The 26,748-nt window shown below is 35.8% G+C and overlaps 1 protein-coding gene across 1 annotated transcript; it reads right to left on the bottom strand.

Annotated features, from left to right (window-relative positions):
- Positions 1–4,846: 4,846 nt before the first annotated feature.
- LOC129944726 (neutral alpha-glucosidase AB-like) lies at positions 4,847–26,656 on the bottom strand. Its single transcript, XM_056054365.1, has 8 exons — positions 26,509–26,656; positions 7,924–8,192; positions 7,717–7,858; positions 7,551–7,645; positions 7,040–7,480; positions 6,872–6,978; positions 5,401–6,779; positions 4,847–5,338 (listed from the first exon to the last, which is right to left on the bottom strand). Exons 2-8 carry the CDS (start codon positions 8,025–8,027, stop codon positions 4,910–4,912), a joined length of 2,697 nt encoding a protein of 898 aa, XP_055910340.1. The 5' UTR covers positions 8,028–8,192; positions 26,509–26,656; the 3' UTR covers positions 4,847–4,909.
- Positions 26,657–26,748: the final 92 nt, after the last annotated feature.

The following is a 26,748-nucleotide window of genomic DNA, read 5'->3' as shown; positions in this document are numbered from 1 at the left end:
TCGATTCAGTTATATAAAGAATTGAGATGAGCTTTAAGCTCGCTTCAATACCTCATGTTAATGTAATAGTCTACGGACAAACCCCTTTCTTGAAGTTTTTATATTATGTTAAATTCTTTGGTTAAAACTTTGAAATCGACTATCACCTTACACAGACGTATTTTGTTGATTTTGATAGTCAACTATTAAGATTCAGCTTACCCGATTTCACCCCTGATCTGGGTTTTGTTATTTTTTTTTGAAATTTTTTGATAAAATATTCTGGTAAATATTCAATTGTATCAACTTTCAAATATAAAAACTAAACTACTGCGTGTCGTTTTTTGGCAATCTCTCACATTTCGTTAAAATGTACAGTTAGAATTGTAAGGAAATTAGTTTTGGCATCACTTATGGACATGGATTTGGCAGTTTAAAAGTTCAACTCAAGTAGAAACAAAACAAATAATTCCTGTACTTCAAAGTCAAGCAGTTCTAGTTGATACCTGAATACCTGTAGGTAGATACTGTTTATGAAATATTATGCATAATAGACCTTGACATTCGAATTTTTGAATATAAGTTATAAGTTTCTGTTATATAAGATAACACTTACATTTGCTCAAGTGATTACAATAATACAAGTCTCCTCGGTCCTCGGGTATAACTTCACAAACGTGCCTACTTAATTTTATTATTTATTTATTATCATAGTTTTTAAAATGCGTAAAGTGTTTGTTGCCTTACTTAACATTTTATTATCAAATCTTTATAAGGCAATAAAAAAAATTAAAATACCTTTTATAAATTATGTGACGTTTATCATTCGAGATAAGATTTTTTTAATTTGACCAATTTTTTAACTGTGTCAATTGTAATTATTTATTATTATTATTATTTAATTATAGTCAAATGAAATCTACTATTCGAATTCAACATTCAATCACACTTAAATTTTAGCTCTTTCTCTTAAATTCAAAGCTCTTTGAACGTTACTTTGAAAGTACTGCAAATCGTCTTGAAGTTGTGTAACTATACAAATGGAAATAAAGGTGATATTTTAAAAGCTATAGGAAAGTTTTTTCAAAAAAAACATTGAATCGAAAATAGGTTCATATAATTTAGTGTTTTAAGATTATTTCGTGCAAATGTTGACCTTGACTGCGCCTCAAATGGTCCATCTGCTAAGTCCAATTTAAGCATACTCTTTTCAACATTTCGGCCGGTACCTGACGAATAAATGCTTCAATATTGTCTGCGTCAATTGAAGCGGGCTTGTCTGTATAGACATGAGCTTTCACATAGCCCCACAAAAATAAGACCAAAGGTGTTAAATGGCACCATTTATGCGGCTATTTGACCGGTCTCAAACGTCAAATAAAATGATCACCGAACTCACATCTAAATAAGTCCATTGTTGCTCGTGCTGTGTGGCATATGGCACCGTCTTGTTGAAATCACATGTCATGCATGTCAAGCTCTTGCATTTTGGGCAGAAAATAGTTGGATATCATCTCACGGAGCGCTCACCATTCACAGTTACGTTACGATTCACTTTACCAGCCATAAACTGCACCAAACTGTGACTTTTTTTAATGCATTGGCAGCTCTTGCAATGCTTGTGGCTGATTTTCACTCTAAAATCGGCAATTCTGATTATTTACGTACACGTTGAGCCAAAAATGAGCTTCGTCGCTGAACACAATTTAACGGTCAAAAGCTCGCGATTAATTTTCTTATCAAAGCACACATTTTGATAATAAAATTAAAAAGAGGCTGGGGTGCGACCCACACTGATAACTTCCCATCCCGTCTGTCGATTTGTCTTGCTTAAAAGTTTGTCTATATGTACTCGTATCAATTTTTACCAAATTTGCGTACTATTTTTGGTAGATTTAATTTTGTATGAAAAAACGGACTGTTGGATTTTTATATACAAATTACTAAATATCGAAAACAATACTTTCTGTGAAATAAAATAAGTTTGAAGCCAATACTCCAAATTTTTGAAAAGATATTTGAGTCGAAAATCAATTTTTACCAACTTTTGTTTAATGTTTTTTAGGTTTTTAATTTTTTGTACAAAAACTGTCAATTAGATTTTTTTCAAAATTTTACTGAAAGTTAACAACAATATTTTTTGAAAGATAAAAGTAGTTTAAAGCCAATATCTACAATTTTTGAAAAGATATTTGAGTCGAAAATCGATTTTTACCAACTTTTATACATTTTTTTTAGGTTTTTATTTTTTGTAAAGAAACGGTCAATTCGATTCTTCTCAAAATTTGTCCTAATGTTGAAAACAATATTTCTCATAAGTAAAAATTAATCAGAAACTATTATATAAAATTTTTGAAAAGATATTTGAGTCGAAAATCAATTTTTACCAACTTTTGTTTAATGTTTTTTAAGTTTTTAATTTTTTGTACAAAAAACTGTCAATTCGATTTTTTTCAAAATTTTACTGAATGTTAACAATAATATTTTTTGAAAGATAAAAGTAAATTAAGTTAATTAAAGTAAATTATCTCAAAGTTTTAAAAAGATATTTGAGACGAAAATCAATTTTTACCAACTTTTATTCATTTTTCTTTTGTTAAGTTTTAATTTTTTGTAAAAAAAACTTTGGAGATGAAATCGTAAAATTTTGGAGGTGCCAAATTTTGTTTCAGTTTTTTTGATTTATAAAAAAAAACCGTTAAATGGATTTTTTTCAAAAAATATATCTCTTTAATATCACATTACAATATATTATATAAAATTTAATTCAATTCTCTAGCGTTTTTGGTTCGTAACATATTTAGGGTTAACCAAAATGTTCACCTTTTTTAAACTGCTATAGTTAAAAAACCACCCACGCAATTTTCTTGAGAACCCTTTCTGCATCTTTCTGCCTTATTATCTGTATAACAAAATTTATTTAAAGTCGATATCTCTTCTGGTTCTTGAGCAATTCGGTGCGGGGTCTGCTCTTTCAAGAGAGTTTCAAATTGATATTCCTCAAAAATTTCGAAATTTTTGCCGTTTGTCAGTTATTGAAATTGAATTTTTGATACAAACGTTGGACCCATAATTTAAAAAAAAAAAAGGCACTCAGTTAAGGGAAGCCATACCAGCACGCAAGCGTATACTGGTAACACTTGGATTTTTAGCATCCGGTAGGCATATAAATCGCTTCCGAACACGAAAACTGTTTCACAAATTCGGTTAATATTACGCTTTTTTATTTCTTTCGCGAAATAATTTATCCGTAGTTCTCCACAATAAATCAACTGACTCATATTTTTCAATAAGTTGATTGGTTTCCTCCACTGCTTTGCGATGCTTACTCTCTACAGCTACTAGAAAAATACGAACAGTGTTGGTATCTCGCGAGCTTATCTCGGATATTGGTAAACACATGTGTCCACTTGCGAATGACTTTCAAAAAGATCGAATGACGAAAGTAATTACTCAACTCTCCGCGAGCTACTCTCCAGGCTATGTCCACTTGCGAGATAGCTTTCGAGAGCAGCTTAAGAGCGATTCGCAGCACGTTTACCCCCAAATGGACACCCACCTTTAGAGACGATGCAAGACCTTAAAGATGATTCGTAAAATTATCGAGGGCGAACAGTGGAAAATTTCATGAAAAGGATATAGGATAGGGAAAGAACATCTATTTATTACATCCTTAAATTGGGGAATCTAGAATATTAGAACTAAGGTTGAAAATTTCTACGCTTCTCTTTTCGATTTTTAGATAAGGGATTTTCATAGATAGTCTTGTTACATTACATTAACGCAAAGCGTAAACTATATTATATTTAGTTTTTGTTTCAAATTACTTTAATATATAATAATTTTAAAAAGAATTGAAAATGATTACTTCAAAAAAAGGGATATGTACATAACCTCGAAATTTTGAATTCCAAGATTCTAAAAACTAGTAAACCCATAATGCGAAAATCCAAGAACACGAGTTAAGTCTGCTGACTAGACGTTTTTCAATGTTGAACCGGCTTGGTTCAGGAATCCGGCAGATTAAAAGTTGTGAAATGAGATTAAATATAAGAAAGGCAACTAGGATGGTCCGTGTCACACACTAAGATGTGAGTTTCCAAAGGTAGTACAAATTTCCGGTAATTTAAAAAAAAAATGTGCTCAACACTACGTCAACGACGACGCGGCAGCGTGTGATAAGCTCATTCAATTCTGATCTTGACAGAATTGTCAAATGGGAAATCAAAAACCGTGTAGAATTTAATGCTTCGAAGAATCAATGCTATCTACTGTCGCAGTAGTAGCGTAGATCTCCCCCAATGTCACTATCCATAAGTGGTACTTACATTGAGGAGACTGAACAACTTTCAGTTCTAGATATGTGCGTCACATCGCTAAAAATTCTGCTAAGTGTTTAGGTTTTCTCCGAAGATGAAGGAAGTTGTTTACCCCTTATGATCTGACTTTAATTTACAAAGCTTATATTCGGCTTGAGTATAATTGCATATTCTCGCAATAACGTATTTGAGTCTTTTGGATAGAATTAAAAAAAGAGCTTTGATAACTATATGCGATTGTTCAATTACTGAGAACTTACTTCTCTTGATCACCGCTATAAAGCTTTATGCCTATCATTATTTTATCGATGTTTTCACAAACAATGCTCTAGTGAAATAGCCTCCCCTCAAATAATTCAACCATTAAACCCGTACTTCTGAATGCTCATCAGTTTACCCTTGAAACCAACTTCGGACGTACTGTTAAGTATAAGGATTCTTTCTTTAGTCGCACTACATGAATGTGGAACGCTTTACCAGGCTCAATATTTCCCACCCTTTCCATTATTGTTGCAAAAGTTTAAAAAGCTAATTAAGATAAACCCAAGTTTTAAAGTTAGTAAGTAAATCAGTCAAGTTTTATTAAAGCTTCCATTATCTATGTTTTCTTTTCAATAGTTCAGTTTAATCACAAATTCCTTTGCTATATTCACTCCGGGATTCTCAATTGCTACAGCTTGCTCATGTGAAACAACCTTTAATTCCTGTGATTTTCCGTCATACTCAATTGTTGCAGATTTTGGAGTCTTCTCCAAGCCAGCAATGATAACTCGTTCTAAAGTCGAAGGAGTGTCATAGTCGGGCGTTGTTGCAAACGAATTCTTCAAGGCGTTATCCTTGAACTCAAATTGTTCATAGATATATTTGCCCTTGCGATATTCATAAGATTTCTCATCGTCAATGTACAAAGTTCCCTTAGATGATCCATTCTTGTCTAAACACACAACCAAGGTATATGGATCGTCCTTCATGAGAGTGGATGTTCGACGAATGTTCTCCTTCTTGGGAATTATTGTACCTCCTCGCTGATAAGCTGGAGTCTAGCGAACAAGAAATCCAATATAAAATTAAAAGTTTTAGTTGAAAGTTGTCAAATTCTTACCTTCTTATAATCGACTTGAATAGTTTCATAACCAACTTTGTCGTATTTCTGGAAGTTGTCTGTATCGAACCAAACATCACCATCTTTTTGACCATCCTTCGACGGGAAGTATACTTCAATTTTAGTGGCTCCTTCATCCATCACAGGACAAATCAGCAGAAGATCGTGGAGCATGAACTGAGTGTCGATTCTATACGATTCCTTATCCTTGGGGTAATGGGCTAAGAGAGGCCTCATAACTGGCAGACCATATTTCTCATGCTCATAGAACATTGTATACCACATTGGAAGGTAGCTATAGCGCTTTCGAACAGCATCGCGAATTACCAAACGGGTCTTCTCAGGGAATAACCATGGTTCTCTGCGTTTGGTATCTTGATTAGCGTGGGCTCTGAAAAATGGAGTATATGTTCCCGTCTGATACCAACGTTCAACCAATTCCGGTTCGGGATTGTCAAAGAATCCGCCAACATCCGATCCACAGAAGGAAAATCCTGCCACCGCTTCAGAGAGACACATTTTAATGGAGTTCTTCAAATGTCCCCACGCAGCCGTATTATCTCCCATCCAGACAATTGCATACTTCTGTGATCCAGCAAAATGTGATCGTGTCAGAATGAAAGGCCTCTGATTCGGATCACGCTCAATCATGCCTTGGAAAGTTCCCATAACTTGCATGTGGCCAAACATATTATGTACATCACGATGTTCCCAGCCGCCATAATGGATATTGTCCTTGGGCATAGTCTTTTCGGGACCATTGAAAACAGATGGTTCATTCATGTCATTCCAGATCATTACATCCTTCGTGGTTGTCTTGAATTTGTCCACGGGGAACTGTTGAGCATAGTATGAACGAACAGTAGGATTGAAGAAATCAGGATAACTAGCTGGTCCTGGCCAGCAGGATCCCTCATAGTCTTTGTTTGTCACATTCTTTGTATAATAACCCATTTTCTCGCATTCCCGATGGAAGAAGTAGGAATCATCTCGCTTGTAATGGGGATCAATAATTATTGTGAGATGGCGATTGGAATCTGTCAAGTTCTTGATCATAGCCAAGGGATCGGGGAAGTTCTGTAGATCCCATGTGAAGTACTTCTTTTCATCTGTGTATTCGATATCAAGCCACATAGTGTCTAGGGGAATATCGTAGTTATCGTAATTAGCAGCAACATCCATGACATCACTCGAGTTGTCATAGTTCCAGCGACACTGATGGTAGGCAAGCGTAAAGAGTTGTGGCAAATTGGCAGATCCCGTAAGATCTGTGTATTGTTTGAAGGCATCCAGTGGAGTTGGTCCAAGCAAAATAAAAGCGTCAACAATACCACTTTCTGATATGAAACGAGCTGCTGGGGGTTCAGACGCACGAGGTTCTGTAAGAACAAAGGTCAAAAAGATTGTAAAATTAGGATGAAATTTCTCCGAATTTTGAATACTAAACCACGAGTTCAGGAGAAGAACTTACCAGTTAGAAGGTCAAGAACAGATGAAACACCTTTCTTATTAGAATCCCAAATATCAACCCATGTTTCAGCAGCATTATGCCAAAACACTCCCGCTGATCGTTCCGCTCTGCAACAACGAAGAATCTTAAAAATTCTTTCTACAACTTCGTCTTCTTAAATCAACTTACCCATGACCATAAATAACTGGAACAGCACCATATAACGACATTTTACTTTCAAGCTCATAATAAGCCACATCCAAGTTATACAATCGGTAGGGATCATCGCCTTCGGTTGACTTCAAAACGAAAGTTTCAGCATGCTGAGGTATTCCGAAAAGAACATCGGCTTGAGGGAAAGAGAAATCCAAGGCAATGGCTTCTGGTCCGTTTGGCTTCGAATCCAGAAATTCACCAAACATCTCCTCCCATTCTTCAGGATCTTCGGTAGGTTCGCCATCTGATTTTCGACGAATATGTTCGAAACGCATTAATCGCTTGGCATTAACGGACACCGATAGAACATCCTTCTGATAGAAGTCAATTCGGAAAGGTTCATTTGTGAGAACGGCTTTGTTTTCTCCCCAGGAAAAGACAATTTCGGGTCCATCTTGGGTATCAACGTTTATACTTTGAAAAAAAAAAATATTCTTACTAGTCTTATTTCGAAAGTATGTTTTTTGCGGTTAGGTATGCTTACTTTCCACTTTTCACTGAGTCCTGGAGAACATCTGTTACCCTGTGGCGGGGTTTCAATGGATTCTTTTCGTCTATTTGAACTCGAAACTTGTTATCCTGTTTTTGAAAAATTAAAAAAAAGCATTGAATGGCACATCCTTTCTGATTTCTTTCTTGCATTGACATACCTCTAAGGCTTCAAGTTTCAGAATGAACAAATGATCATTTGCCTTGTTGATCAAATCGAGTTCCACGAAATTATCCGATGTCTTCAGTGTTTCCGGTAGAACGGCGAATTTTGAGCTTCCCGGTAAATCTTTTCGAGTTCGTCTAAAAACGAAGATTGTTTTTAAAGTAAGAATAAGTTAAGAGAGTTATTAAGAAGATTAATTTACCTGCAAAAACTACTTTGAGAGCAGGTTTTGAAAGTTGATTTGTCAACACCCGACCCACATTGATAGAGTGTGAACAATATTAATACTATTAGTTTTAAACGCATGGTTTTTTTGAATTGTGCAAGTTTCCTTCCAAACTTCTTGTATTTATATTAAAATCAATGTGGTTTACTTTCTGGGAAAAGCTTTGGATCAGTCAGGCCCACAGAAGCTTTATTATGTTTTTGTTTGATTTTCTTTCCAGTTCGACTATCTAATATCTTTATTACCTTAAATTCAAAATATTGCAAATGATTATTATGTATGCGGGTATTATTAAAATTCAAGTATTTATGACTTAATTTTTATGATACATTATATTGATAAGATTGGGATACAACTATTTAAGCGCAGAGGTACTTGAAACAATTTTGATTAGAAATCTGAAGCTCCTTTATTGGCGGGTATCTAAGACTAAAATTTTGTGTTGTTGCCAAAAAAAAATATCTAATAATATATATTTAAATATAATTTCTTGATAAATCAATTAACGGAAGATCTCTTGTGATGTATTTAAATATTGTTATGGTATTGATAATACAATAATTCTTGAGTATATTTTTGTAGAATTATAAATCATTTTTTTAATGAGTCCACTTGACTTTATCTTTTTATTCAAAACAAAATTTCTAATTACAAAGTTATTTTTTACTTCGCAATAAAAATAAAAAAGGACGTAATTGAGTGCTTCTTTGTTTTTATTTTGTTAAATATTCTAAGCAGTGTGGTAAGATTGATTATCTCTATATTTAATCTTACTTACTTATTAAAGGTGGCGCTACAGTCATGTGTGAACTTGGGCCTCACCCAAAAAACTTCTCCATCTAGCTCAGTCGCTAGCTTGATGTCTCCAGTTTGACGCTCCAAGTTGGGTGAGGTCACTTTCCACTTGTGCGCGACACCTGATCCGCGGTCTTCTTTCACTGCGCTGTCCTGTGGGTGTGGATTCGAAGACTTTCCGGGCCGGAGCATTGGTTTCCATGCGCTCTACGTGACCCAGCCATCTTAGTCGTTTGACTTTTAACCTTCTGGCTAAGCCTACGTCACTGTACAGCCCATACAGCTCGTCGATCCATCTGCTCCTCCACTCCCCTTCGATGCATACGGGACCGTAAATCACACGAAGAACTTTTCTCTCGAAGCGACCCAAGGTTTTTTCATCCGCTTTACCACTCAATTGCTTTCTTAGTCCAAAGAAACAGCGGTTAGCACGAGTTATTCTGCCTTTGATCTCAGCGCTGGTGTTGTTTTCTGGCTTTACAGCGGAGCCTAGGTAGACCAAGTCCTTGACTACCTCAAAGTTAATTCTATCGATGGTGACGTTTTGACCAAGACGTCCGTGTTGTATTTCTTGACGATAGCATGTACTTTGTTTTGCCGTCATTAAACGTTAAACCCATTTTTGCTGCCTCTGCCTCAGTACTCACAAAAGCCCAATTGGCATAACGCTGAGTTCTTCCGATTATGTCAATGTCATCAGACTTTTGAAAGACGTTGATGTGTGAGCTCTGCACTATTCTTTCAAGCACGATATTAAAAAAACAAATGACAGCGCATCACCTAATCACCATTGTCTAAAACCATTTTTGACATCGAAAGGTTCTGTTAAGTTGCTTCCAACCTTTATGGAGCAGCGTGAATTCTCCATTGTCATCCTGCACAAACGGACGAGTTTGGCAGGGATGCCAAAACTAGACATGGCTCTATACAGCTCGTCTCTATAGATGCTGAGTGTCGATTTGGTGTTCTTGGGTTTTTCCCAGGATCTGCCGTAATGTGAATATTTGATCGACTGTGGACTTTCCTAGTCTAAAACCACACTGATAAGGACCTATCAGGTTGTTGACGATGGGCTTTAGACGTTCACATATTACGGCAGAGAAGATTTTGTAAGCGATGTTAAGTAGACTGATTCCTCTATAGTTGGTGCAGGATCGGGCAAACAATACTGAGGTTAAATTCATCGGGCATGCTTTCTTCCGACCATATCTTACAAATAAGTTGGTCCTAACCAACTTATCTCCAGCTGTTTTAAAGAGCTCGGCATTCAAGCCATCCCCTCTAGCGGCTTTATTAGACTTCAGCTTAGATATGGCAATCTTTACTTCGTCTAAGTCGGGAGGACGGGATTGTTGGCTTTCGTCGTCTATGTTGAATCGATCATCCTGCCTGACAGCGGAATTCAGTTCGTCGTCGCCGTTATACAGTCTGCAGAAATGGTCCTTCCAAATCCTCAGCATGGACTTCGGTTCCACTGTGATGTTTCCACTTTCGTCTTTGCAGCCTTCGGTTCTAGGTTTATATACCTGTGAATTTCGTTTTACCTGTTCATAGAACTTTCGAACTTCATTCCTGCTTTTAAGCCTCTCAACATCTTCGACCGCACGCTTCTATTGCCCTCTCTTTTTCCTTCTCTTTTGCCTCTTCTGCTTATAGAGCTGGTGAGCAGCTCTCGTCCTTTTATGCAGCGCCGCTTTCGTGCCTGCCGACATTCCTCATCAAACCAGGGGTTCCTTGTTGATGGTCTTGAAACCCAGCACATCAGAGGCGGCTTCTCTGATTGCATCTTGGCAATGTTGCCACTGGTTTTCGATACATTTGGTGATCTCTGGCGATTGTAGCCGTTCGACGTTGTACCTTCTCCCAGCACCTCCCTATTTTGCCTTGGGTCTGGAAATACGAAGTGCTAACTTGGCTACAACGAGGTAGTGGTCCGAGTTGATGTTAGCTCCTCGGAAAGTTCGTACATCTATGATGCTGGAAGCGTGTCTGTCGTCGATTGCAATATGGTCAATCTGGTTGACGGTAGATTGATCTGGAGAAGTCCAAGTTCCTTTGTGGATGTTGAGGTGTGAAAAACGCGTACTGGCTACCATGACGTTTCGCCCCGCAGCAAAATCTATGAGCCTGAATCCATTGTCGGAAGTGTTGTCGTGCAGGCTGTTCTTCCCGATTATTCCACCAAAGATGTCTTCCCTTCCTAGCTTGGCATTAAAATCGCCCAGAACTATTTTAATATCGTAGCTAGGGCACTGCTCATATGTTTTGTCTAAGAGCTCGAAGAACATATCTTTGGTGCTGTCGTCTTTCTCTTCTGTGGGGGCGTGCGCGCATATCAGGCTAATGTTGCCGAATTTAGCCTTGATGCGTATGGTCATGAGGCGCTCATTCAAGACTTCTTGCCTAAGTCTGCCTCCAATGACGAATCCGCATCCAAATAAGCGCTGTTGGTTTTCGTGGTAGCAGTCACCACAGTAAATATCGCAGTTTTTCATCCTCTTTTTGCCCGGCCCATCCCATCGTATTTCCTGGATGGCGGTGATATCTGCTTTATAGCGGTCTAGGGCCTCCGCTAAGTGACCTAACATTCCATGTACATATCCGAAATTCGTTGTCTTTAATTTGTTTGCATTGGTTGTCAACAGGAAATCCGTCCGTATCCGAGGCTTGTTGGTGCTTCGCAACTATGAAAGTATTTACGTGGCCAGGAAGTCACCCCGACAACACAACCCCCAACCTGGATGGCCAGATCCTAAGTATAACTCCAAGGATGGGGAGCCGGATAAAACAGTTCCTTATAGGCCTGGGCTCCGAATAAGTCGAAGATGCCCTATAAGGTGTTCACTTAGTAGTTCAACCTTACTGGAACTGTAGACGCCACCGTTGATTCCATCTCGGGAATTCCTCCGCTACCGCCTGGACAAGGGGAGGTGTCTTAGTGGAAACACACCTCCCCCCGCTCTCTCTAGTTTGCTTCCTACAACTACTTTCCACTGGGGTTGGAGTCCAATCTTCAGTTGAGGTACTAGGCAAGGCACCCGATGTTCACCACGGGGAGGTAAGAGTAGAAGTTGATAGACATAAGTGGGTTTTGAAAAAGACCTGTGGACGCTTGTGTCCACAGTTTTTGGCGTATGTGTTTGGAATTGATTAATTTTAAAAAAATGCATAATGCAGATGTAGCGTAAGCGGGTTACGCCATTTCTGTCCAACCAAAAATTGCGTGCAGATATAATGTTTCAAAAGTTTTGTGTAGGTTTATGAACAAATATGAGCTACGCCACTTCTGCATAAAAAGAAAATTTAATTTTGGTCATGTTAGTGTAATAAACTCAAAATTGAAAAAATTAGGGTTACGCCACTACTGCTCTCAATGCCTCATTTAATGTCATTTAACGCTACTTAACTATTTTCTAAAAAAGTCACATTTATTTTATTTCTGAAAATCGGAAATATTGATGCTGAAACTCTTTTTAACAGAAAAAGTACAAAAAGATTTGAAAATATTTTTTGTTTTCGTAACAAATTTGTCCTCTAAAACAAGGCTATCGCATTCATTTTTGAAATATAAAAACAATATTGAAATCGAGCATTTTTGAAATTTGTGCAGATAGTTAAAATTGAAGTTTCGTTCTTTTGAAATCAACACAAAAGATAAGATTTCTTAAAACCTTCTTTTAATTTCAAATGAAGACTCATTACTTATGAACATTTCAAAGAATTATGTAAATATAATTAATTGTTAAGGGATGTTTTTTATTTTAACAACCTTTGGTTGTCCTTAGAATTTTTACAGGAACATATTTTAAAAACCCATTTCAAAGTAAAACTCTCATTAGGGTGCGCTTGCTTTCTAAAAAAAAACTTTTAAGATATACTTTAGAGTTGATTACAACTCTAGATTTAGAACACAAGTTGAAATTTCTTTTCATAAACTTATTTGTTTCTTAACTACCTAGTTTAAAATCTTTTGATGGGCTTTTTTAGAATTTAAGAAAGATCCATGGCAATTTTTAATCGGTCCGATTTAAAAATTTTGACATTTCTTGACGTTTCAAGGTCCCTAGAGTCGAAATAAAAGATACGTTTGTACGTCCGTACGTTAGCGACGTTTTTTGGTCGTACATAGTTGAAGAACCAGTTAAGATATCGACTTCAAATAAATTTTGTTATACAGATAATAATGCAGAAAGATGCAGAAAGGACTCTCAAACAAATTGAGTGGGTAGTTTTTTTACAATAGCAGTTAAAAAAAAAAGGTGAAAATTTCGGTTAACCCTAAATATCTCACGAACCAATAACGCTAGAGACCAAACAAATATATTATTTGAAAAAATTATAATTAGCGTTTTTTTTATAAATATATTTTTGGAAAAAATTACAATTACCGGTTTTTATAAATCAAAAAAAAAACTGAAAAAAAACGATTTTATCTCGAAAACAATTTTGTGCAAAGAGGAATAACGTTTTCGACATGTGGTAAAATTTTGAGAAAAATCGAATTGACAGTTTTTTTTTTATAAAAATAAAAACCTCAAAAAAACATTATTGAAAGTTGGGAAAAATTGATTTTCGACTCAAATATCTTTTTAAAACTTTGAGATATTGGCTTTCAACTAATTTTATCTTTTTAAAATATTGTTGTCAACATTCAGTTATATTTTTAGAACATTTGACATTTTTCTTAAAACAGATAAAAACCTAAAAAACGCACTACTAAAACTTGGTAAAACTGTAATGATAATGATGAGGTTATGTTCAACTTTCTCTGAACAAAATCGTGCGTAATTCTTTTAAAGGTATTGTTTCGTTCGTATGACAGAAAAACGAACTTAATTTTGTCGACCAGACCAATAAATAATTTGGATTTCTACTGTTAATTTAAAAATTAATATTTTATAAATAATTGTTAAAACATTTTTTTTAAAGCTTTTTATGGAAGTTTTATAACAGCCATTTAAAAATTATAAATGTAAAAATTAATTTTTCTTTTGAAATCTTCATTATTAATTAAACATTTGAATTACTGTCCTATCTTGGATTTCATTTCTGTATTAATAGAACATTAACAAACAAAAAAAAAAACTAATCAAAAATGTTCAATTTTTTAACGTCAAACAATTATTATATCAGAAAACTTCCATTCAACTGACCTATAAAATAAATACAAAGGTCAACCCCAAATTTACGTGTTTAAAGAAAATTTTAGTTCAACTAGATACGTTTATCGTACGATTATGATTAATTGATTAATAAACAACGACAAACACTTAAGAGCTTCTGGGGGTAAATAAATTAATAAAAAATATATTTTTATTTAAATTACCGCTAATAAGAATTTTATGATATTTTTCAATTAAATAATCATCACACGAGAATTGATATTCACAGTAATAAAATTATTTACCTTATTTTTCAGTATTTTTACCCTCAACAACAGAAAGGGTTTAAATGATTGAACCAGTCAACAAGGTAATGTGGGTGGCAATAAAATTATATTTTTTGATATCTTTAGTTCGAATCTGACTTTAAAATCAATCTATCATGTCAGGGTTTTAAAATATAAAATAAAACATAATTCGAAAAAAAATCCCTTAATTAAGTATTTTAAGGCTAATGTAAATTAATAAATAAAGTATTTTTTTATGAAATTCGTGATGATTTTCCAAATCTACAATCCCTTACTTCAATATTCATTAACGGTTCAATAGAGAAATGCAAAAGGGTATAAAAGCAATTTTTGATGGTATTACGATCTTGTAGTCTTAAGGTTATAAACATCAAGTTGTAAACAAGTATTTCTTAGTTTGATCGCATGTAGTTTAAATTGGAGTATGGGCTCGGAATTAGTGCTGAAAACACTGGGCGGGTTTGATGTCCTTAATTTAAATTCGACTTAAAAATTATTGTGTGAAAATAGGTTTTAAAGATAGGTATTAGTTTTTAAAATTCAAAAAACAAGTATATAATGCTTTTTGAAGCTTTTTACATTTCTGAAGTAGCTTGTTTTCAATACCATCTGTGATGGTTTTCCAAATCTATAATCCTTTTCTTCAATATTCATTTGAAATATTTATATAATTTCATATAATATTCACAAAATCTTCATAAGTTTTTAGATTTTACCAGTCTTACAAAAATCTGAAAGAAATGCTAAACCATTCATACCAAAACGGTTTTTAAGAAAAAAAAGGCAAAACGATTTGAAAGTAAACTGTGCTTTTGTAAGGTATCTAGTGTCTTGGAAATTCTTTTATAACAAGGTCTCGATATATATTAAAAATATAAAAATAATGTTGAAAACAGGTATTTCTAAAAAGTTGAGCAAATAGTTTAAATTAAAGTTTGAATTCAAATCAGCACTAAAAGTAAAGTTCAAAACATATTTTTCAAAATGATGAAAATAGTATTTTCAAGGTTTTCTGAAAACATCATATAAAGTAAAATGAAGACTCATATGGCATAACTAATAAGAATTTTCAGAAACTATGTAAGATTGATGTTCAAATGTAAGACATGTGCATTCAAGAGGACACAAGCGTCCACAGGTTTTTCTCAAAACCGACCTCTGTCTATCAACTCCTACTCTCACCTCCCCGTGGTGAACATCGGGTGCCTTGCCTAGTACCTCAACTGAAGATTGGACTCCAACCCCAGTGGAAAGTTGTTGAGGGCAGCAAACGAGAGAGGGGGGAGGTGTGTTTCCACTAAGGCACCTCTCCTTATCTAGATGGCAGCGGAGGAATTACCGAGATGGAATCAACGGTGGCGTCTACAGTTTCAGTAAGGTTGAACTACTTAGTGAACACCCTATAGGGCCTCTTCAACTTATTCGGAGCCCAGGCCTATAAGGAGCGGGTTTATCCGTCGCCCCATCCTTGGAGTTATACTTAGGATCTGGCCATCCAGGTTGGGGGTTGTGCCGTCGGGGTGATTTCCTGGCCACGTAAAAGCTTTCATAGTTGCGAAGCACCAACAAGCCTCGGATACGGACGGATTTAGTGTTGACAACCAACGCAAACGAATTCAGGACAACGAACTTCGGATATGCACGTGGAATGTTAGGTCCCTTAACAGACAACGTGCGGCCGAAGAATAAGCGGAGGACCTAGACCGCTATAAATCAGACATCACCGCCATTCAGGAAATACGATGGGATGGACCGGGCAAAAAGAGGAAGAAAAACTGCGATATTTACTAGTGACTGCTACCACGAAAACCAACAGCGCTTATTTGGATGCGGCTTCGTCATTGGAGCCAGACTTAGGTAAGAAGTCTTGAGCTATAGGTGCATCAATAACCATATGCATCAAGGCTAAAGTCGGCAACATTAGCCTAATATGCGCCAAAGCTCCTAGACAAAACATATTAGCAGTGCCCTAGCTACGATATTAAAATTATACTACCACTCGCCAAGGTAGCACTTCGGGTTTCCAGACCCAAAGCAAAACAGGGAGGTGCTGGGAGAATGTACAACCTCCTACGGCTACAAATGCAATGGATTGCCAAATCATTTTCCGACCGAATTACAAGTAACCTCTCTCGAAGTTCTCTGCCGCCAACACAATGTATCGAAAACCAGTGGCAACAGTGCCAAGATGCAATCAGAGAAGCCGCCTCTGATGTGCTGCGTTTCAAACAGCCACCAACAAGGAACCCCTGGTGTGATGAGGAATGTCGGCAGGCAAATGCAGCCAAACAACAGGCACGCAAAGCGGGGCTGCATAAAAGGACAAGAGCTGCTCATGAGCTCTACGAGCAGAAGAGGTGAGAGGAACACCGAATTCTCAGAAGTAACAAGAGAGGGCATGAGAAGCGTGCGGTCAAAGATATTGAGAGGTTTAAAAGCAGGAATGAAGTTCGCAAGTTTTATGAACAGGTGAAACAAAATTCACAGGTACATAAACCTAGGCTGCAAAGACGAAAGTGGAAACATCACAGTGGAACCGAAGTCCATGCTGAGGATTTGGAAGGACCACTTCTGCAGACTGTATAACGGCGACGACGAACTGAATTCCGCTGTCAGGCAGGATGATCGATTCAACATAGACGACGAAAGCCAACAATCCCGTCCTCCCGACTTAGATGAAGTAAGGATTGCCATATCTAAGCTGAAGTCTAATAAAGCCGCTGGAGCGGATGGCTTGAATTCCGAGCTCTTTAAAAGGAGCTGGAGATAAGTTGGTGAGGAGCATGCACCAACTTATCTGTAAGATATGGTCGGAAGAAAGCATGCCCGATGAATGGAACCTCAGTATTGTTTGCCCGATCCTGAAAAAAGGAGACCCTCTAAACTGCACCAACTATAGAGGAATAAGTCTACTTAACATCGCCTATAAAATCTTCTCTGCCGTAATATGTGAACGTCTAAAGCCCATCGTCAACAACCTGATAGGTCCTTATAAGTGTGGTTTTAGACCAGGAAAGTCCACAGTCGATCAAATATTCACATTACGGCAGATCCTGGAAAAAACCTAAGAAATCGACAAGACGGTGAGATCAAACGAAGAATAACTCTTGCTAGCCGCTGTTTCTTTGGGCTAAAAAAGCAATTGAGTGACAAAGCCCTCTTTGGAAGGACCAAAGTGTCGCTATATAAGACCCTTATCATCCCCGTCCTTCCATACGGGTCGTTTCGAAAGAAAAGTTCTTCTTGTGATCTACGGTCCCGTATGCGGGGAGTGGAGGAGGAGATGAAGCTGTACGGGCTGTAGAGCGACGTAGACTCTGCCAGAAGGGTAAAAGTCCAACGACTAAGATGGCTGGGTCACGTAGAGCGCATGGAAATCAATGCTTCGACCCGGAAAGTCTTCGAATCCACACCCATAGTGTGCACAAGTTGAAGGTGACCTCACCCAACTAGGAGCCCGAAACTGGAGACAACTAGCTAGGGATCGAGCTAGATGGAGAAGTTTATTGGATGAGGCCCTAGTTCACACAGGACTGTTACGCCACCTTAAGTAAGTAAGTAAGTAAGTATGTAAGATTAATATCTAATGTGTAGGGAAAAAATGTTTACGTTACAAAGAGATATTTTAAGTTTTAACTTAGCATCAAAAACCCCTTTTTTATTATTTTTAGCATTCTTAAAGTTGCATATTTTGAAAACCTGATGTGATAGAAAAATTTAAAGGCAAGATTAGAATTTAGGACATCGCTTTCTTACATTTCTGCGTAAGGTGCCCCAAAAACCCTCTAAAGTATTGTGTTTTAGTTCTTGAATATGGCATATTTAGAAAACTTTTGTAATTTTGGAATGTCGTCCAAATTAAGAAGTTAGACCATACCTTTATATATAATTGTATAACTAAAGTTGTCTCTTTAGCCCTTGAAATGTGTAAAAGTAAGGTAAAGACGCACATTATGTTATTATACCTCCTTTACAGAACATTTTTAAGTGGTGAGTAAAAATTCATCTATATGTTAAGTGTGTGAACCCCTCCTGATTGAAAGTCTGGATCCGTTCTTACTGACTTTTATAACTCTACTGCCACTTTAAAGTGGTAAGTTTATGGTAATTTAGAGTGATAATATTAACTTGTATACCTTGAATAAAAAATGGGTGGATATCACGCCTCCTAATTCGAAAACACAATTCCTCGATTTTTTTCTTTCCTTTAAAGGTGCTACGAACTCAGAAACGTGGGTCAGTACCGGTCGATCTGTCAGTCAGTTTGGGTTCATGCGTTCTTAAAGCATTGTACACTAGATTCTGAAATCAAATGATTGATAACCGATTGAGTTTGTTCCTGTAAAAAAGGAATAGTGCAACAATTTGCCTGTAATTGAGTTGAAGTTAAAAGCAATACTTATTCTAATATAAATATGCAATAAATAACTTACTAAAAACCATGGATTAAGACCCTAGCTATGTTAATTCCAAGTCGATTTTAATTCGATACATCGAAGGGATCATGAAATTAAGAACATATTTTGAACTTTAAAAATAAAAAAGGCAAGATTTCCAACCTAAACCCATTTGAAGGATTGAATAATTCTATTTTTAACGAACAACAATAGATTCCCATTGAATTATAATTTCCGCTATAAAACAATAATTTGTGAATGATAAAATACAATTTACGACTTTCAGAGCATATGGTATTTTGATAATGGAATATTTCCACTTGACTTGAAATTAAAATTAAATAATTATATTATTCCAATTCTTACTGTGAGTATCTGTGAGCTTAACTGAAGGTCGGTAAGAGCAATTTGATAATAATAATTTGTTTACAATTAAAATATAGGTAAACATCTTAATAAAAATAAAAACAAAATACCTAAACATTTATGACACACCCAACTGCTGTTGTTTTTAAATAATTCAAAGCTTATCACGCTTAGTTCTTTAAGGATTGACCCTAAGCTCATGTTTATTTCTTTGTTATGGCATAGCTAGGTATCAATAAATTAGCAAAGCTATTTTACAAGCTTATTGGATAATATTATTTGTTATGAAAGATACCACTATAAAATATTTTAATTATTTATATTGATAAGAAAAGGTTTGAAAAAAAGTCAGCTGATTTTGTGTTTTTGTTTCAGGAAAGTAAAATATTTATTATCATTTAAATGATTATTCTGAGTTGAGATAGGCAAAGAGACATAATAAATACTTACCTTACAGCTTGCTAAAGAGTCTATGATTCAGTTCCAGAGAATTGAACGACAATTTTTGTTCATTCATTAAAATAAGTTTTTAGTTAGCTTTCACGTGAATATACAAGAAAACGTTTTAACTTTATGTAAAGCATATTTCAAAATAACCAAAGGGTGGGCCAAATATAAGTTTTGTTTTAATGCAATAAAATAAATATTAGCAAACACTTTCATAACTTCCGTGAGGTTTTGTATTTTTGGTGTATTTAGTTTGAATTCAAAATTAAAATATCATTTCAGGTTTTTAAAACATAAACTTTCAAAATTCGGAAAGCGTATATTAGGCGCTTTAAGGCTAGTGATTTGACGAGGTACATTTTTTCCCATGAAACTGTTGATGATTTACAAAATTTTTATATTTTTTCATTTAAACTATGCATCATAAACCGGAGCTCAGAATAGGAATGAGAAACAACAATTTATTTAAATAGATACATTTTTCTAAACCATGGAAACATGACATTGAAGGTGTTTAAAAAACTTCATATAGATTGAAACGAAGACTCGTAAGTCATCTTATAACTAATGACGATTTCCAAAAAACTTGGCGAGATACTAAAATTAATGAAACTTTATTTAAAAAATAAAGTTTTGTACTTTACAAAGTCATCATAAGGCAGCAAAGCATTTTTCAAAAGTATTGTTGAAAAGTTGTGAAGCTGAAAAAACTTAATGTTGTTGACCATTTTTTTCGCAGACCTGGTTGATAGCATTAGGGATTGCCTGATATTGGCCTTAAGTCTGCAACGGTTTCCGAGTTGTTTTGGCATCATAACATCTCTATTTCACTGTTATACAAAAAAAAAGTACATGGAGATAAACCGTAGCTCCAAGGTGGCCAATTAACATTGTCAAGGCAGCTGAAAACACGATTTGGCAATATGATTCGTAAAACATAGTTTGTGCCATGCCATCCTACATAAACCAGAGGTCGTCCAAATCCATGTCTTCTATTTCACTTCAATAAAAAAAAAGTTCCACCAATTTACAGTTTTTTCACTGTCTAACTTTCAAGCCCCCGAATGCACTCTAAAATAGTTACGTCAACCATTTTTGGTACGATTTAATATTGTTGTAAAACAAACACAACTTTTTCTTTTATTTTAACAGAAAGTTTGCAACAATAAAAATTTTGTATAAGATAAAATAAATGTTCAGTCCGTGTCTTTATATTTCTCTATATTCGAGTGGAAAATACATTTTTATTATTTTCAATACTAAGTATTTTGTGAAGGTTTTTATTATTGTAAAAAAGCAATAAATTGGATTTTTATAAATTCGTGTCCATCTGTCGATGATTCTAAACGTTTTATAAACAATCAATCAATTTCTGTAACATAACAAAAGTTTGAAATTGATGATTTCAATATGTTTTTTTTTTCAGAGATATTTAGTCGTAATGTTTATTAATTTTTAGGAGCATTTTTGATAGCTTTTGTTTTTTTGAAGAAAATGGTAGTTTTTTTAATTATATATAAATTATATTAACAACAATGTTTTGTATAAAATGAAATACTTTTAAATTCAATACCTTCATTTGTTTTTGAGATATTGAAGTCGAAAAACAGTATTTAATAATTTTGTGTAGATTCTTTGTTAAAAAAAAACTTACTATATTTTTAATTGTTGCCAAAAAAATCGATCCGAAATTTATTTGCAGTAAGAAAACTTACACTTCGATTTTTCAAAAATGTATCTTATGTAGATATAGATGTTCGCAAAATATTAGGAGATACATTTTTTTTTTTTCAATTTTTGTTTTATTATTTAAACCGATAGTTGTTTTTTTTAAAAATCTATACCAATTTGATATCACGTCACAATGCAAAATATGTACAATCTATTTACATACATATACATCGATTTGAAGTTCCTGGGTTTTTCCAAGATCTGACGTAGTGTGAATATTTGGTCGATAGTGGACTTTAATGGTCTGAAGCCACACTGATAAGGACCAATCAGGTTGTTGACAAATGGCTTCAGACGTTCACATAATACGGCAGAGAGGATCTTATACGCAATGTTAAGGAGATGCCTCTGTACTTGGAGCAGTTTAGGGGGTCTCCTTTCTTATGTATCGGGCACACTATGCTGAGATTCCACTCATCGGGCATGCTTTCTTCCGACCATATTTTGCAGATGAGTTGGTGCATGCTCCGTACCAAGTCATCGCCTGCTGCTTTGAAAAGTTCGGCAGCGATGCCGTCAGCTCCAGCAGCTTTGTTTGACTTAAGTTTACATATAGCTATCTTCACTTCGTCAAGGTCGGGTAGGCGGAATTGTTGATCTGCGTCGCCTAGTTTGAGTGGTTGTATCTCCCTTACAGCGGAATTCGGTTCGTCATCACCGTTATATAATTTGAAGAAGTGGTCTTTCCATATTCTCAACATCGACTGCGGTTCTACTACGATGTTCCCTGATCGTCTTTACAGGCTTCGGTTCGTGGTAGGTACCCTTGGGAGGGTTTTTTTTACCTTTTGGTAAAATTTACGAACCTCATTCCTGTTGTGACATCCCTCTATCCCCTCGATCGCGCGCTTCTCATGCTCTCTTTTTTCCATCTAAGAAGCCGGCGTTCCTCTCTCCTCTTCTGCTCGTAGAGCTTGCGAGCAGCTCTAGTCTTTTCGGCGGTTTTGTATGCCTCTTGTTTCGCTGCGTGCGCTTGCCGACATTCCCGGTCAAACCAGGGGTTTCGCTGTGGTGGCCGTGTGAAACCTAGCACTTCAGAGCCGGCATCTCTGATGGCTGCAAGGCAATGTTGCCACTGGTTTTCAATGCTTAATGCAGGCAGATGAGGACTCCTTAAGAGGTTATTAAAGACTCGATCGGAAAAGGACATGGCAGTCTCTTGCGATTGTAGCCGTCTAACGTCGAATCTTCTCACAGTACTTCCTTGTTTTGGCTTGGATCGGGATATCCGTAGCCGTACCTTGGCTACAACGAGGTAGTGGTCCGATTCAATGTTGGCCTCTCGGAATGTTCGGATATCCTGGATACTGGAGAAGTTTCGTGCGTCGATCGCAATGTGGTCAATCTGGTTGACGGTTGATTGATCAGGAGATTTCCATGTCCCCTTGTGGATATTAAGATGTGTGAACTGCGTACTAGCTACCAGAACGTCTCGACCCGCAGCCAAATCGACCAGCCTGAATCCGTTGTCGGAGGTGGTATCGTGCAGGCTGTATCTCCCGATTATGCCACCAAAGATGTCTTCTCTTCCTAGCTTGGCATTAAAATCTCCTAAGACAATTTTAATGTCATAGCCAGTTCACTGCTCATATGTCTTGTCCAAGAGCTCGAAGAATATGTCTTTGGTGTCTTCATCTCTCTCCTCTGTTGGGGCATACGTGCATATTAGGCTTATGTTGGCGAATTTAGCCTTGATGCGGATTGTCGTGATGCGCTCGCTCACACTGTTGAAACTCAAGACTTTTTGCGTGAGCCTAGTTCCAACAACAAATGCACACCCAAATAGACGCTGTCTTTGTTCTCGGTCGCAGCAGTCGCCGTAGTATACATCGCTGTCTTTTACTTTGCGTATGTCTTGGATGGCGGTTATATCTGCCTTGCAGCAGTTTAGGGCTTCCGCTAATTGTTCGGCTGCACGTGGTCTGTTAAGGGACCTAACATTCCACGTACATATCCGAAGTTCGTTGTCCTTATTTCGTTTGCGTGGGTTGTCAACAGTGAATCCGTCCGTATCCGAGGCTTGTTGGTGCTTCGCAACTAAAGTTCAACCTTACTGGAACTGTAGACGCCACCGTTGATTACATCTCGAGAATTCGTCCGCTGCCGCCTGGATAAGGAGGGGTGCCTTAGTGGAAACACCTCTCCCCCCCCTCTCTCGTTTGCTGCCCCCAACAACTTTTCACTGGGGTTGGAACCCAATCTCCAGTTGAGGTACTAGGCACCCGATGTTCACCGCTGGGAGGTGAGAGTAGGAGTTGATTGACAGAGGTGGGTTTTGAGCAAAACCTGTGGACGCTTGTGTCATCTTGAATGCACATGTCTACCATTTGAACATCCACTAGCGTTATTAGTTCGGGATATATTTGGAACTGATTTCAACTCGAGATTTTAATCAAAAACATGACATAACGATGGTAGAGAAGTTGAAAAAAGTGTGTGCCTCGATTCCATCTATCTTTCGTCACCCATACATCCCAAACCTATATTGTTTTTAATATTTAATGATTAAAAATGTTTTTGTAGTTTGTAGTACCCGTAGCATGATGGTTAGTGCGTTGGACTGTCATGCAAGAGGTCTTGGGTTCAATCCCTGCCTGTGCCACCATAATTTAAAAAAATAATTTTCACGGGTACTGCCTCTTGCGAGGAATTGACAAATCCTTCAAGAGTAATTCTTTTCATGAAAAAGTGCTTTCTCAAACTAGCCGTTCGGATTCGGCCTTAAATTGTAGGTCCCTTCCATTCCTGACAACAGTACTCGCACACAGGAATGGTTGAGAGTTGTAAGTCACTAGGCCCTGGTTCACAGCGGACTGTTGCGCCACCCCATTTGAATTTTTTGATTAAAAATGTCATATTTTTTTTTTTGGATTTTCAAAAAAAATGTTAATTTCAATTTTAAAATATTAATATTCGATAACTAAAAAAGGTATTCAACATTTTTTATTTTTTTTTTCATATAAACAAAATAATTACATAATTTAAAAAAAAAAAAACGCTCTAACTATTTTCGAGAGCAAATTTAATTAAATTAAAAAAAAAACTATTTGAATAATTAAGCCAGGTTAAGTGACCCAGTCGTGCATTTTATTTTGAATTGCTGTACTATAAAAAACACCCACTAAATTTTGTTCATTCTGCCTGTTATGTAATACTTAATAAATTTTAGATATCGTCAACGAAAAAATGTATCATGAATGTATGCACAAATAATTTCAATTTGATTTTTGATAAATACAAATGGCGGTTTTTCCCAAAAAGATTATAAAAAGTGCCTGTTTTTTTGTGTCACTAAAATATGGACCAGATCTAAATTTACCTGTTGGCGCGTTTTAAATCAGACAAAAGGATACTTTCATTGTTTTGGGATCTTAGTACGAGTATAACTTAAATAGTATGGGTAGAGGTATAGAAATAGGCCAAATTCGAGCTTTACGGAATCTCAGCAAAACCATCTGTTTTATATCCAGCAAAATTAGAAGAAGTTCAAATGTTGTATACAACTACCGCAAGGACACAGAGAGATATAAAAACAACCCCAAAGGAAGAGATATGAAAGCCACATCATTTCAGAAAAGGCGGACTTAGTGACAGCTGCTTCAAATTCAAGTAAAATAAAGGCAGAAGCTGGAGTAAATGCTATTAGATCGACTGTTGCTCAAGAGATACAGAAGACAATAATATGACACTAACAAATAAAGAAAAGACCACTATTCAATGCTGCACGCAGAAGCCAAAGCCTTAATTTTGCAACAAATCACATCAGGAAAAAAATTACTTTGGAAAGAACTGATAAATATAGCTGCAGTTTCAATGATTGAAGAAAGGAAGAATTCGATCTTGAAAAACAGCAAAGGAAATGGTGTAATGGTATGGTTTGCAATCACTTATTACTGCCCAGTGAAGATGGATTTTCAAAGCTCCAAGGTAATGACAATCACTTACAAATCGGTTCTAGAACGAGCTTTCCCGCAGTTTTCTGAATTATTTGGTAGACAACGATGGACTTCTCAACAATACAATGCACCAATACATACCGCACGGACAGCAAATTTTGGATTCTGAGGCAAAATGTAAACCTTTTACCATGGCCGCTATATTCTCCAGACCTGAACATCATGTAAAACGTGTGGGTATGGCTATCAAGAAAAGTCTACCAAGAAGGACGACAATACAAAAAAACGAAGAGATTATTACATCCATAAAACGGTCCCGAGCCCGAATTTCGCTCAATTATCTGACAGAAGTCTACGAATCCTTACACCAAAGTTTACTTGAAGTAATTCAGGGGCCTGATTATGAGGTTCGCGGCGGATCTTTTAAATAAGACAGACGTTCATTTTGCAACAAGACAAGGCATCTTGTCACAAAGCTAAGATGATAACTAATTTTCTAAAGGAAGTGAGTGTAAATACACTAGATTAACCACCTTAAAGCGAAAAGGAGCCCATGCTTGACAAGAACGCGCGAAGAGACAATCGCTGAGTTCGAAAGCCTTTGGAAGGAAGTTTCTCCGCAATCTCTTCAAAATTTGGTAAAATCTATACCAGGCTTTTCAAACTCATTTTTTCCTCATAATATATTTTGTTAAAATACTTTTTCCACCACATATTTCTCAAAAATAATTTTCAGTTAACTATAACATTGAATTTAATTAAATAAAGTTATTTTCAAAGCTCATGGCCTTAACATTATTATGCATTTTTGTAATATTTTTTCAACTGATGAAATAAAATATTTGAATAAAAATGTACGATATTCTGTTTGTCAAAATACTTTTTCCGACCATTGTAAGTCTAAAATACATAAAGCAAAATATTTTTTTAAATTTTTAAGGGTTCAAAAATAGTACTTTTTTAAATTGAAAAATTAAAATGCTCGTCCCTCGTATACATAACCCAAACTTAAAAATGGAACTTTTGATAGATTTTAGTTTCTAAGGGATAAAAAAAAAAACAAACAATACTAACCTAACGTGAACTTGAAGTTATGTACATTATATCACATTGAAAGTAAGGAAACCGATGTAAACATACATTTTAACAAAACCGAGGCACAGACATTTTTTTGTTAAGAATCTAAAGTCAAAATATACCTTTAAAAACACACATTATTTTTGATATATAATTGAATGGAAATTCTGTTTTCAAACCTTACAACTAAAAATTTGAATAAATTCCAAGCTTTCATTTATAAAAACATAAGCACTGATAGTATATGTTTTTATAATATAGGTTAATCTAGTTAGTATTTTGTATTTGTCAATATTTTAATCAACAAAAAAAAATATTAATTAAGTTAGTCTTATTCACAAAATTCATAAACATCATAACAACAATCTCTTTTTTCTTAGTTGTGTAATGTGAAAATTAAAAGACAACTGATAACTTCTTAAAAAACTTATATTTCACTTACCTAGATTATAAACAACTAAAATTTCTTATCATATATTCACTTTTAATTTCTCTACTTCCTTTCTATCAAATCATCGGAACTAAATTGAAACTAAAAGCTGCTTACTTTTCAGCTGACAGACAAATAATAAATGTTTATAAATTTAAGCATTCGAATTTTTAACGCCCGCCAATAGAAATAAAATCCCCCTTGCGACATTCTAATTGTTTTTTTGTTCATGAATTTATTTACCACAAACCG

Source organism: Eupeodes corollae, chromosome 2 (assembly GCF_945859685.1).
Source record: "Eupeodes corollae chromosome 2, idEupCoro1.1, whole genome shotgun sequence".
Taxonomy (NCBI): domain Eukaryota; kingdom Metazoa; phylum Arthropoda; class Insecta; order Diptera; family Syrphidae; genus Eupeodes; species Eupeodes corollae.
Note: the sequence above shows the minus strand (reverse complement) of the source record. Positions and strands in the feature narration are given on the sequence as shown.